General features: G+C 52.6%; 1 protein-coding gene across 4 annotated transcripts in view; it reads right to left on the bottom strand.

The window, feature by feature from the left end:
• Positions 1–462: 462 nt before the first annotated feature.
• The window catches only part of DIS3L2 (DIS3 like 3'-5' exoribonuclease 2), a 317,418-nt gene continuing 303,965 nt past the window's right edge, over positions 463–13,915 (bottom strand). For all 4 annotated transcript variants that reach the window (XM_084779161.1, XM_084779164.1, XM_084779163.1 and 1 more), the window contains 7 exons: positions 6,571–6,754; positions 5,875–5,961; positions 3,559–3,706; positions 2,911–3,041; positions 2,674–2,778; positions 1,558–1,659; positions 463–956 (listed from right to left, as the gene is read on the bottom strand). In XM_084779161.1, coding sequence (XP_084635287.1) covers positions 816–956; positions 1,558–1,659; positions 2,674–2,778; positions 2,911–3,041; positions 3,559–3,706; positions 5,875–5,961; positions 6,571–6,754 — 898 coding nt within the window. In that variant the 3' untranslated portion in view covers positions 463–815. The remainder of the gene's footprint in view (positions 957–1,557; positions 1,660–2,673; positions 2,779–2,910; positions 3,042–3,558; positions 3,707–5,874; positions 5,962–6,570; positions 6,755–13,915) is intronic.

Genomic DNA, 13,915 nt, shown 5'->3' with positions numbered 1-13,915 from the left:
CCTGCCCTCTGGAAGGCCTGGCTTCACCTATATCCATGATCCCTCTAGGATGCTAGGGTACAGGTTTGAAAGTGCAGGTTTTGAGGTACCTACTCATATCCCAGGTATGAACAGGGCCACTGGGAGCTTTGGCCTATGATATTCAAGAGGGAGAGGTTGTAGCCCCACACTCCCAGATCCCATGGGCTGGCAACAGAGAGGAAGGGTGGGGAGGGATGGCCGCAGCCACATGCACAGGGTGACTGGCAGCTCCCTGCTGTGCATACTAATTACATTTTTAATCAGCCAGAAGGAGGCTGCAGCATCAATCTGCCATACATGGCTCGTGAATCACCCTGGAGCTGTCAGGAAGGTCTTCAGCTGATGACCCCGGTTTGCTGTGCGGTGGACCCTAGGGAGCCCCTTGCCCTTGGTGCACAGGCCACTCTGCTGCCATGCTTCCCCATGGCATCAACACAGACAGCAATTCACACTTGATTTTATTCCATGACAATGATTTGCTGAAACCCCCTATTTCCTGGGCAGGGAAGGGCAGTGGGTGGCCTGGTAGAAGTGGGGCTGCCTGCCCAGGAGGACTAGGATCCTCTCTGCTCAGGGAAGCACTGGCCAGGCCTCAGCATTCCCTCCCCTGACCCCCAACCTTCCAGTTCATTTAAAAACTGAGCTGCAAAAGTAAAATAAAATTAAAAAATAAAAAATAAAAACAAACCCCTGAGTTGTTAAAAACCAAATTAAAAATCCCCTTTGGTGTTAAAAGGTCCAATTCCTAAAAGCCAGCAGGGCAGGGCAGGCACAGGCCTGGCGTGGGCTAGCTTTCAGTCCTCAGGCTCCTCATCAGACTCCTTCTCCAGGCCCAGGGAACACTCAGGGCCCGGCCGCTTCAGGACAGCACTGTACTTGAGGGCTGTGGCCTCTGCCTGCAGGACCACATCCACCAGGGTGAAGATGGTGATGACCTGTAGCAGAGCCAGGCACAGGGAGAGGACAAGGTAGGTAAGGGCCTATGATCCGAGCCAAGTTGACCACTGAGCTTCACTTAGCCCATCTGTAAATGGGAGTCACAGGGCCTGGGGAAAACCAGATAGTGCTGTGTGGTCAGTGACCATTCATAGGGATCAAGAGAACAGCCTTTGGAATGAGAGGGATACAGGGCCACAGCTTTTATCAGCTTCTCAAAGAATTCTGAAAATTGTGTCTCTATGTACACAGCAGTGATTTTCAACCTGTGGTTCAACCCTTTGGTAAATCTCTATCTCCAAAAATATTTACACTATGATTCATAACAGTAGCAAAATTATAGTTATGAAATAGCAATGAAAATAATTCTATGGTTGGGGGTCACAACAACATGAGGAACTGTATTAAAGGTCTGCAGCAGTAGGGAGGTTGAGGACCGCTGTTCTAGTGGATGCCCCCATAGGAGAACCTGGCAGTCTAAGCCAGGGCTTGGGTCTCGCCGTGGGAGCCTAGAGTGCTTAGGGTGAGATGGGGGCAGATGAGGCCTAGGGACGCATGTGGGAGACAGAGGGTGGACTCAGGACACAGTTGGGGGCTGACCTGCTGTGTTGGCTCCGCTTCAAGGTCATCAGGCTCCCAGGTGAGAGTGAGCTCTGGCTTCTTCCCCACCTTCTGGAAGTGGTAGGATCGCAGGGCCAGTGCCTGGGGGTGGATACACCAGAGCCTCAGGCCATGGGCTTCAGATGCCACTTCTGCCATGGCCTATTTCTGATTGGCTGGAGGGAGCTTTATACCTGGTGTCCTACTGCTTAGCCTGAGACATGGGCCACCTCAGCCTGTTTTAGCAGATTCTGACAAGCCACCTTTGGCCAAAGCAGAACCTGAAGGTGACCCAGGACCAAGGGACAACCTGGGAGGGACCAGGGTTCTGGTGGTGACTGTAGGGAAGGGGACAGGCTTGCCTAGGCTTACTCAACTACATGATGGCTGAACCCTCTGCTGGCGAGAGGCCTAACAGCCCCGGCTGAAAGCCAGGCAACTACAGAGCTGGCCTCAATCTGAACTCCCATCCTGCTCCATGAACCACAAGAGCCTGATGTTTCCAGCTGCACTTGGCCCTCTCCTGTTCTACCTCCTGCGTCTCTTCCAGTGTAGGGCTCCACGTTTCCCTAGGTACTCTGTGTGTAGGAGTTCAAAGCCAGGGCAGGAGCCAAGTGGAGACTTGGTGACCACAGAGCAGCTAAAGTGAAGCCCCCAACTGACATTACAGCAGGCACCAAGAGGACTTCAAATAGTCACCCAGGGAAGAAGCCAAGACAGAGCAGGCCTCTTCCTCCTCTTCAGGAACACAGTGTTCAGAGTGGTGCTGGCCATCCTCTGGTCCTTCCACATGTTCCTATAAACATCCAAGGTCTCACATATGTGCTGAGTGCCTGGGGCTTTAGGGAAGAGTTCAGACCTGATCCTTGGCCTCAAGTCCTGTCCCAGGCAGGCCTGCCTGGGTGTCTGTGAAGGGATCTGGGCCCTCTGTGGCCAGCAGTGAAACCTACTGCTGAAGGGATCTCAGTTTAATCCCACCTTCATGGGCTATTCTGGGCAGGGACACACTTCCCCAAGAAGGAAACACGCACAGGCAGGGAGCAGAGCACAATAAGTCCTGTAGGGTTGGGTCTGGCTTGCAGGTGCATGCCTCCCACTTGCACCAGGCACACTCACGTTGCAGTAGATGCGCTTTTGCACCCCAAAGCGCAGCACCAGCACATCAAAGGCTTGGTTCAGGACGCCCATCACCATGGCTTCAGACTCCAGAGGTCCACTCTCCTGTAGGAACAATGCTTTAGTCATGGCATCCTAACAGGGAGGGCCTGCACTGGTGCCCTACACAGGCTCCTGGTGAGTGTGTACCTAGGAGGTGAAGAAGGGGGAGGGGGAGGGGCCAGGCTAGACACTCACCTTCACTAGAACAGCGAAGAAGAGGCCGATGCTTAGCTCCTGAACACGCTTGGAAGCCATGCGGCGGTCATTGCAGTGGTCAGCTTGTTTCTGTAGGGTATCAGGCTCCACATCTGGCTGCCTACTGTAGCCTGGGGGAGAGGATGATCAGGGTTGCTACTGTAGGGGTAGAGAAAGGACAGCCTGGTCTACAGAGTGAGTCCAGCACAGCCAAGGCTACATAGAGAAACCCTGTCTTGAAAAACAAAAACCAAAACCAAACCAAACCAAACAAAAAGAGAGAGAGAGAGAGAGAGAGAGAGAGAGAGAGAGAGAGAAAGGCTGAATGCTGAGGCAAGGGCTTTATGGTACCAGGCTTAGAGTAAGTCCCATTGCAGCTTCCATTGTCTCAGTGTGGATGGACAGCATTCAGACTTAGGACCTCCATGGTCTGTGGTCACTTACTCTTTTTTGTTTGTTTGTTTGTTTGTTTGTTTGTTTGTAGACAGGGTTTCTTAGCCCTGGCTATTCTAGAACTCCCTCTGTAGCCCAGGCTGGCCTCAAACTCTCAGAGTACTGGGATTAGAGGTGAGTGCCACCATGCCCTGCTAGAAAGTGGCTAACTATTGACCAGCAAAGGCCTTCCCAGGCCAGAGTCATGCCCCTTACCCAGAGCAGCAGCCAGGAGGCGGTGTACTATGACATCAGCGAAGCGGCGGATGGGAGAGGTGAAGTGTGTGTAGAGGGGAACGTTGAGAGCATAATGCCGGAACTGTGCCTGGTCCTGCAGCACCCCAGAGCAGAAGTACAGCGCCATCTGGAGAGAGAGGGAGACTAAGCTTGGCTGGGTCTGGTGGGTACTGAGACCCAGAGCCTGGCCCATGGCAGGGTTGGTACAGACCTCCCCTATAAGCTGTAGGCAGCTGATCAAAGCCAGTCAGGCTCTTGGGGCCATCGTTATTCTAAGCAGATCTCAGCAGCTGCCATGGAGGACAGGTGGTGTTCAGACTCCTTTCCCACTCAGTGTACATGCTAGTCATGTCCAGGGCTGCCAGGGCTCCATCCATCAGGGCAGTAACTTGGAACAACTCAGAAAGCTATGCCCTGCTGGGTATGGAATGTTGGGAACCCTCAGGATGCTGCGTGGCCTCTGGCCCTATGGGACTAGCCACCTGGGCAGCTATGTAAGGGCTCTTCCTCCTTAAGGCCTTCTGCCTGCTGAGTCTCTGCCAGGAATGATGCAGAGTAGTTGCCTGGGGACCAGTCCTCCTTAGGATGGGTCTGAGCAGCCACACTGCATCAGGATTGCAGACAGGAAAACATGGCCCTTTTGGCCCAGGGCTGTGAATCGTCTTCTGGAGATACAAGCAGGTGAGGACGCCACATGTTCCTGGCCAGCAGAAGATGCCAACCCCCATAGGAGTGCAGCCCATAAGGAGCTCCTTGGCCTTTGGTTGAGCCAACCCCATCCCCTCTGGCCCTGATCTTTAACCAGTTGACGGACACACACTGGCCCACTGGCTCCACAATACTTGAGCATATGCCAGCCATAGGAGGCAGTTTGTTAGCCTATCAGCCTGTACCTCTTTGCTTCTGAACAACGGCCCAAGGTGACACACAGGTCTAAAAGACCTGAGCAAAAAGACAGTGAGCTGTTGTAAGCCTCAGTACAACCTAGACAAAGTCTGGCCTCAGCCCTGTCATAGCAGCTGGAACCAGCAGCTACTGCCTGGAAGGACACTCAGTGTTTAAAAGCTCCAGGGTGCCTGGTCAAATGGGCAGCCTGCTCTGGTTACTCCATGTACATAGGCTTGGAATTCAGGGTACAGACCTGCTTAACCTTGAGTTACATCTGAGGCAAGTAGCTGTAGAAAGTGGGCATAGTCTACATGGTAAGTCATGTTTATCTTTGTTTTCAGTGGTGGCTCAGTTCCTCAAAAAGGTGACATGGGTGAGGAGGAAAGAGGCCCAGGCTCCTTGGTCAGCATGGCTATCTCTGGCCAGAGCTTCTCTGCAGTGGCCGGAGAGCCTTGGGATAGCTCTGGTGTCCTTTTTCTAGCTCTCTTGGGATCTCAGGGCTTCCTCCTCCCACTTTTGTGGTTGCTGTTGCTGTTGCTGTGCCCTGTCCTGTCCTGTCACTGGTTACTCCTCGCCATCAGAATCCGAGGTGGCAGGAGCATCTCACGGGGCACAGTCCAAGGTCCTTTAGGCTTCCGGTGAGCACAGCAAGGTGCTCAGCCCCTCTGCTGTGGGCACCGCCTAGGGCAGGGCTTGGGGTGGGGAACAGGCACCGGACATTAGGACCAGAGAACAGGCAGCCAGATCCCTAGAGGCCCTGATGGCTGCATTCTTAGTAGATCCAGGAGCTGGCAGGAAATAAATCAGCTGTGGCTGGCTGAGGCCACCTGACTCTCATGAACAGATTGAATCTGCTGAGAGTGACTGACCCTTGAAAAATGGCCTGCCACTGCCCTGGCAAGTGCTGGGGCCCACAGCTGACCCCATTCGTACCTGTAGCTCCAATTGACCTGCCAATCTACTGAGATGGCTCCCATCTCCAGGATGCTTAGGCCCTGCAGGAACTGAAGTGTAGCTTGGAGGGCTGTGACAGGTTGCTAGGAGCCATCCCATCTGTCTACCTCATAGCTGTCACCTGACTGGGTACATGGTCCCAAGCAGACTGATTCTCCTGGCCAGACTCTGCAGCTGCAGTAATGGTAGAGACTTTTTCTCTTGTTTGGGGTCAGAGCAGCTCCTGAGGGCAGGAGCATGCTTTTGAGCACATGGGATAGATTCTTCTAGAACCTATGGCCTGCCTGACCCAGGTGTGCCTGCAGCTTCTCTTGCCCGGTAGTGTTCCTCAGTGCCTCTTTACGCAGCAGGCTCCAGAGCAGAGCAAGACAGTAGCAGACTGTTTACCCAGGATGCTCACTGGTCAAAGTTATGGGTCCTACTGGAAACAGGGACGGGCGCGGCCCTCTTTACCTGCATGGGTCGGGAGTACATGTTGGTGAGCACCTCTTTCCGGGCCAGAGAATACTTGTCATCTCCAAATGTTTTGGTCAGGCTTTTCTAGAAGCAAACCCCAGAAAACTGTCAGGCTTGGGAAGAGGCTTGGGACTCATTACTGCTAACTGTCTAGTCTCTAGTTTGGGGAGGGTAGAGAGGGGTTCTCAGGCTACAGGCCCAGCCTTTGGTCTATGACTACCTGCATGATACAGGTGCGTGGTCCATAGCCTGTGTCATACAATGGGCCTAAGATCTTTCATGTGGACTCAGTAGGCCAGCTCTCTAGACTGGAGGAATCCTCTGCCCTTTTCACCCCCACCTCCATCTTGGAGCATGGGTGGGAGGTCTCCTTTTTATCGGTTGAGCAAGGACACTAGTTTTGTAGTCCTATAAAGCTTAGCTCCAAGAAGGAACTTCCTCTGGTTTCCAGTCAGCCCAGCTCAGCAAGGCCAGGCCAGTCCTTGCTAGAGGACATGCCAGTAGCTACACGTTGAGTAGCATCCCTTGGTCCAGACCTGATGACAGAGCCCGCCCCTAAAAGAGCCACTCTCTCCATTGCAGGGAGGGACTACGTGGGACAGAGAAGTTACCATCTGCCCTACTTCAAGGCTTTCATCCATTTTCTCAAAGCAGCACCCTACTCCCCACCAATTACCTGCCCACCAGACTCACATTGAGGGCCCCTGCAGAGCTGACATCCATGGGAAGCCCCATCTGGTCACAGAACTCCACCAGGTCACTGAGCATCTTTGCCTGTGGTGGGGGATGCCGACGCAGCAGGGCAAGATCCGGGAAGGTGCGGAAGATCCTGTGGGCCACCGCCATGTTGGCCAGGAGCATGAACTCCTCTACAAGCCTGTTGGGGAGTGGTAACAGTAACTAGAGGGATCCTGAAAGCAGGTGACAATGTGCCTGTCCCAAGGTCTTTGCTCGGCTGGTTCTCTTACACCTTAGTTCTTGGTGTAAGAACTTCCTGTGACCTGATCAAACTTGCTCTTCTAGTTTTCTCTTTCATCTCCATGCTCAGGTTCTCCCAGAGTCAGCCTGTCTGTGACTGTGTGTGTGTGTGTGTGTGTGTGTGTGTGTGTGTGTGTGTGTGTGTGTCACTCCTGGGGAACAACCACTGAAGGAGGATGCTCCCAGGTCATGCCTGGTCCAGAGATGGTGTAAAGACTTGTGGGGGAGAGTGGCTGGGCTTCTTCTGGGACTCAGTTGTAAGAAAAGCTATCATTCTAATACCCCTTCACTTCCATGTTAGGACGTGTGGATAAAGCTCTAAATAGGGAGATGAAAGCATGTTAAGGCCCTAGTGGGAAGAAGCAGGAAATGATGGAAGATGGAGGAAGTGTGCCAAGACCAGGAAGCCAGACAAAGCAGGAGTTATCATCAACCAACCTGAGGTCAGTTACTTGTATTCTGCTTCTGGGCAGGGCACATGCTTGTTTCCCCCCCTGGCCTTGTGGCTCCCTTGGCAAGATAAGTAGATTGAACATGAAACCTTCCAGGGACTGTGCATCCTGATATTACTTTAGTCAGGATGTCCTGTGTGAGAAACACCTGCCCCTTGGGAAGACATGGGCCATTAGAGGCTTTGTTCACTTAGTGGAGATACCAAAGCTGCATGTCAAGCCTTAGGCTTCTCCCACTGAGGCAGCTCCATGGGGTTGGCAGCCTGAGGAAGCCTGGGATACATTCCCCTACTGGAGGTTGAGTAGTGTTGTTTGGTCAGACCTGTTATCTAGATAAGGTCTTAGAGGGGGAAATCAGACACAGTGAAGGAGTGTTCCTCTGACCTGCTGGAAGCTTGCTTCTGCTCTGCCAAGGTGCCTACTAGTGGAGCTGTCTCTACAGCAAAGGCTAGGTAGGTGTCTCATCAGTGAGGGCCCCACCAGGGACCCTTAGTTGACTCTTTCACTATGAAGGAGACCCAGCTCATGATGCCCACTAGTTTGTAGCCAGAGCTTCTTAGGCTCTGGCTCACCCTGCCTTCCAGTACCCAACCTGTCCTTGTGGTTGTAAGTGCCTGCCAACTACCATTATTGATCACCAAGTCTCTGAGACACAGTTTGAATACTGGTCCTATCACATCATCTTGTGGGACCCCCTAGTGAGTCACAGACCTCTCCCAATCTTCCTTCCCAAAGTAAGCCTGGGATAACATCTGATCACAGGGCTGATGCAAAGGCAGAGGAACATGTGTCCTGGGTAAGATACTAGGCAGGACTATCAACTACCCAAGACACAGTGGTACTTTCCTTTCTTGCCATCCACTACACAAATGCTTCACACATCTGGTAATCCTTTGCCCTGCCTTAGCCTCCAGAGTGCTGGGGTGCTGGCTGTTCCTGCTCCCACATCTGTGAACTTGACTACTCAACAGGCATTGATATTGTGGAGCAGGCATGTGGCAGACCCTTTCTCTTTACACAGTCCCAGAGTCCTGTGGACTAGAGCACACAGTTTGTTCCTTGTAATCTCAGGGTTGAACTAGGACTGCAGTTTATGAGTGAGGCCGGCAGGTGGCAGCAGGGCCCCACATCAGGGCTGTGAGGACAAGACAGGCAGGCAGGCAGGACCAAGAACAGGGCTTGGCTAGTGGCTCAGGATGGGGACTCTCCATGCCCCAACCTACAGGTCAGAGAGTATCTTGGGATGAGCCAGGGACTCTTCTGCTTTGCTATTCATGAGCTCGTGGGGAGGGGGAGGGAGTGAGGAAGGGGCCACTATGGGAAACAGGCACTAACAGACCCTAGGCAAGCAGCTTTTCCAGGGACATCTGCACAGCCACATAAGCTGCAGGGACATCTGCATAGCCCCATAAGCTGCCCAAGGCCTTGAGAAAAGATGCATATGTCTAGCTCTGATCACAGTCTGGCATGGCTCTGGATGCACAGGCCAGCCTTGTCCAGGCATATAGGTGTCAGTGGTTTCCATTTCTATTAGCAGCCCTTGACCGTCTGCCCATCCTCCTTCCCTCCATCCATCTGTCCTTTTCTTCCTTTCTCCATCTAAGACAGCAGCCTGTAAACTCTCCAAGCATTTTAGCAAGATCAAAGCATTAACCTAAACACCGTCACTAACCATGAGCATGGCGCAGCAATTAAGTTCCCACTCTCTGGGAAGTCATAAGGCTCATTACTGTTCTAGGGAGGCTGTGGGGACCATTTCCCCACACCTTGCCCTTAAAAATCCTCTCACACATGCAAGGAAGAGGGGAAGCAGCAAGTATGTGCACGCCACAAAGGGCTGGACAGATGCTCTGGCCCTGGAGTTCCCCAACTCCCAGGAGCCTCAGGAGATGTAAGATGGTCCCAGTGGAACTGCAGAACTGTCAGGCTGAGACATGGCCTAGCCACCATCAGCCAGAGATCCAGCTCTGGCTCAAGATTCCCTGTGGGGCCAATCACCTCATGGAGGGGTGCTGCACAGGGATCCCCACTCTCACCTGGGGCTAACCAAGGCCCCCCATTGCTGGCACCTGCTTCCCCCTGGGCAATTCTCACTGTGACCAGCAGGGGGCCATCAGACTCTTCCCTCCCAGGACTTGGGACGTGGCAGGAATCACTTAGAACCCAAGAACTCCCCACCAAGGGGAAGTGGTCAAATATGGGGCACCAGAGTTCATGTCAGAGTCAGTCCCCGCTCTCCACTCAACTGTGGAGAATGTCCTGTCTATTGGTTAGATCTGAGTAGGGGTTCGATGTTTACTGCATGTATTGCCCTTGGTTGGTGCAGTAGTTTGAGCAGAACCCCTGGGCCCAGAAGAGAAAGGACAAGCAGGCTACCAAAATGAGACTTGAGAGTCTATGATCATATAGTGGGGGTGGAGGTCCCACTCAGTCACAGACATAGGGGAGGGGAATAGGGTGAAAGCGGGAGGGAAGGAGGAACGGGAGGATACAAGGGATGGGATAATAATTGAGATGTAATCTGAATAAATTAAAAAAAAAAAAAAGAACCCAAGAACTTCTGGGTGAGAACAGCCCCAGCCAGAGTTTACAAATTTTGGCCTAGTGGCCCAAAGTCCAGGAACCCCTAAGACCTAGTTGCTGTTTCTTTCTCAGCCAAAGCTGGCTTAGGGCTGTGGGTTCTTTGCAAATGGGTAGGATGGTGGCTGTGGGGCCTCTGACAAGTGAGTCCATCAATTGGTAAAGGGGTGAGGCTGCACACATAAGTTGGCAGCCAAATTCAAATGATGCCCTATGTTATCCCAGGGCAAATGAACCAGACTGGAGCACATTAGGGCTTGGGACTGGGAAAGTGGCTGAGGGCTGTCTGGGTTGCCATGGCTTAGACTCTCCTTCTGGTCTGGGCACCTGCCTTCAGTCTTAGGGCACCTCCTCCCACAGTGACAGCATTGCATAGGCATGAGATCACTCAGCCCCGCTGGGGATGGGGAGCTGGAGCCCAGCAACTGCCTGACAACTGCTCTAAATAGGGGCTCAGGAATGGCTGCCAGCCAGGATCACCTTCCAGAACAGCAAGCCAAGCCCCCAGAGATGGGGCCTCAGTCCCAGGCCTGGCATCTGCTGAGCATCTGGAGCCCTGAGCCACTGGGGCCCCACAACTCTGGAGGTCTTGGGTGGGACTGCGCTGTGACAAGAAGCTGTCAGCCAGGACATTAGGGAGAAAGCTCCATAGCCCTCACTCACAGCATCCCCTACCTGTTGTCTGGGCCTGCAAGGCCTGGTGGTGGAGGGAATTGGGCAGGTTTGGGGCTTCCCACCTCAGGGAATAAATGAACCAGGGTTTCATCTCATAACAAGCAACAAACAACCTACATATAAGTACACACCACAGATGCACATTCCGTATCATATAAGAGGAGCTTCTGCCTAGAACTGTACTAATACCACTCAAAGATACAAATGTACGCGGGCTGCCATTTCTATTATTACAGCATTCTTCACCTGAGGAAGTGAGCATGCTCAGCACAGCTTACAAGAGGGATCTGCAGGACGCAGCACCCCACCATCTGAGGACACACACTGGGCCTTGTGTGCTTGTGTTTCAAATGTGCTTACTATTTACATATTTCTTAAGATTGCATCTTTCTCTATGTAGGGTCTTTCAGGCTGGCTTGAAACTTGTGATCCTCCTGCTGCAGCCTCCTGGAGGTTGGGATTTGGTGTGACTCGCCATGCCTGACAGGGGTCAGACAGAAGTTACAGGGGAAGCACGCCTCTGAGGAAGGCAGGTATGCCAAGCAAGCAGAGAGGCAATACATTTAAGTTCCTGGTCTTAAGTAAGTACTGCACAGACTGTGCTATGTGTACCCTGGCCTAGCTAGACCTTGCTCCTCTTGTCTGTGCACCTGCACTGTTATAACCTCCTTCTTCCTAGAGCAGCAGGGCATGCAAGACTGGCTCAAATACTCCAATTCTAGAGTTTTGGGTAGATTTCCAGAGGCTTCTCTTGCTCTCCCACCACACTGTCATCACCTTTGTCCAGGTTGTCATCTCCTGCTGATCTGTTGCCTTCACACCAAACAGGTCATGTCCCTCCCAGCAGACACCTCTGTTTAAGAACGGTGGTGCTGCTACCTGGTAAGATGATGTGGTGTGTTTGGAGCTCGTCACTCTCCGTCCCCATTCTACCGCTCCTGGGCTACTGGACTTCTGAGGCCCTTTCGGCTTCTGTCCTTCTGTATTACTGTTCCCTCAGCCCGGAGGCCAGGCATGTTGGGGCTACTCTTCTCTCACATCTTTTCTTTGGCTATCACTCAGTCTGGAGGATGGTCTGAGGAACTCTCTCTCAGCATTCTCTTGGTCCCCAGCATAGCACCTGGCCTTCATGACTGTGATGGCTCCTGGTCCTAGGTTATATCTCGTCTCCATCCCTAGTGGTGCATGCACTAGTGTGCATGTTCAACAACCTGCACAGAGTAAAGGACTCCTGGGACAAATTGCATCAGGCTCCAGTTCAGGAGGGAGGACTGCTGGGTCCCTACCACCAGTGCCCTTTCTGTGTGGTCCCCAGGTGCTTCTGACTGCCCAGTACCCACAGGCAGGCATGCTAATAATTTGGAGTCTCCTGGTCTTTTCTCCACAGCCCCTAGCCCACCTACTGAGTACCACTTTCCTAAGACACAGCAGCAGAGTTATTTACTACAGCAATGGCTGGTAGGTCTCAGCCTTCAGAGGTACTGTCTCTTTGTTAGACTTCTTACTCATCTTTTCTAGCTGTGGCCTCACTCCACCCTGGGTGCCACTTCTCCTATGGCCCTAGGATACATTTATCTTTCTGGGTTGGAGGAGCTTAATGGGTAAACAGGTAAGCAGCAGTCTGTGCTCTTGGGGTCAGCTGCCTCTGTGGCAATCAGAATGCCTCAATCCTTCCCTAAGATGCTCCCACAGGGAATTATACTCACAAGCAGGATTGACTCCAAGGGATGTCAAGGAATTAGGAACAAAACGTAAAAGCTCCAAGAGGAAAGTTAGGAATTGAGGGTAGAGGCTTGGACTCCACTTGGGAGTAAAGCAAACTGTTTCAAATAAGAACGTGGTAATGGGTGGGTCTGGGGGGCAGAAGTAGGGGCAGGTTAAGATAAGGGTTGAGGAGTGCATGGCTGGTAGACAGTAGCTAAAGCAGTAAGGGAGCAGCATAGAGCTTGAGCCAGGTGAGCAAGGTGTGTGCAATGGCCCTTAGGAGGCCAGAGCAGAGGGTAGATGTGGTAGAACGAGACAGAGGGATGTGGATGAGTTGCAGCAGGTGGTCCCTGGTGAAACACTGCAGAGGCAAAGGGAAGGGCAGAAAAGGGCCCCTGAGGCTGGCAAGTAGAGGCAAGCCACTGGGGTGGCAGGGCTGGGGAAGCTGGCTTAGACAAGCAGGGTAGGGTGATAGGTCAATGTGGACAATGCTCCATTTAGTTATGGTGAGAGTCGGCATCAGAAGGAAGGGAGCCAGGGGCCTTGTTACTATTTTCAGATGAGCTGAAGATATTCTAAGAGGTAGGAGCTCATGCTGTGAGCGAGGCTGCAAGAAACCAGCCAGCAGGCCAAGAGGAGGGGAAGGAAAGGGTCACTGTTGTGTGTCTCATCATAGAGCAGTTCCCAAGTCAGTGCAGAGGAAGGGCCCACTGGTCTTCCGTAGGAAGACTGGTTCACAGTAGCTACTGCTGTTCCGTTACAGACCCTAGAGGTCACAGAATTCATCTCTGACACCACACTGCCGCTGTCAGGAAGAGAGGACTCTTGCTCAGTCTTATGGCCAGTCAGGGACAGAGACACTAGATGCTCTATTCCCTGGGCTCCTCATCCAGCATGGTGCCAAAGGGCAGATGAGTAAATCCAGAGCACTGCTCCCTGGAACTGTTGAGCCCATTGGGCTGTGGAGAGAAGAGAAACTACCACATGTACTAGGAACAGCTGCCTCACTGTGTGTGGCCTGGGGACACGGGTCCTAGGGTAGCCACTGTTTCTGCTCCTAGACCTCAGTTTCTTGAGCGAACAGCAAGAGGCTGGCACTAACCTTGGGTCTCTCCTCAGGCAGGGATGTGGTGCCAACTCTGTCAAGGCCCAGCCTCCTCAGGCTTTGCCTTCATACTTTCTACTCCTCTCACCTGGTCTCTCAATGCTGCCTGGTAAGGGAGGTGGGGCCTATGGGATAGTCTACACTCAGATCCATTGTACCTGCTAACCCAGAAGAGGAGCTCACTCCGCCCCTTCTATACCCAGAAGGCTTGCAAAGTGGCTTCAGAAGTGGCCTGGAGCTGAGCTGGGACTGAGGGTCTGGCTGTTGCTGAAACCTCCAAGTACATTCATTTCAAAGACTGAAAGTAAGTGTGAGAAAGGAGGAGCCTCTCTGCCCTTGGCCACCAGGGCATTTGTCAGACTCTGTGGGGATCTCATGATAATGGAATTAGGCCACTCACAGAGATTGTTCAATTAGCTCTTGGTGAAAACTGCTAACTTGGAAATTTGATAAGAATTGCTCCCAGCCAGTTTCAAATTCATTTCTTCTGAAAACCAAATTTTCCCCACATGGGCACATCCTCACTGTGGGCAAAGGAGCCTTT

The sequence above is a fragment of the Acomys minous genome (assembly GCF_964271855.1).
Source record: "Acomys minous genome assembly, chromosome: 4".
Taxonomy (NCBI): Eukaryota; Metazoa; Chordata; class Mammalia; order Rodentia; family Muridae; genus Acomys; species Acomys minous.
Note: the sequence above shows the minus strand (reverse complement) of the source record. Positions and strands in the feature narration are given on the sequence as shown.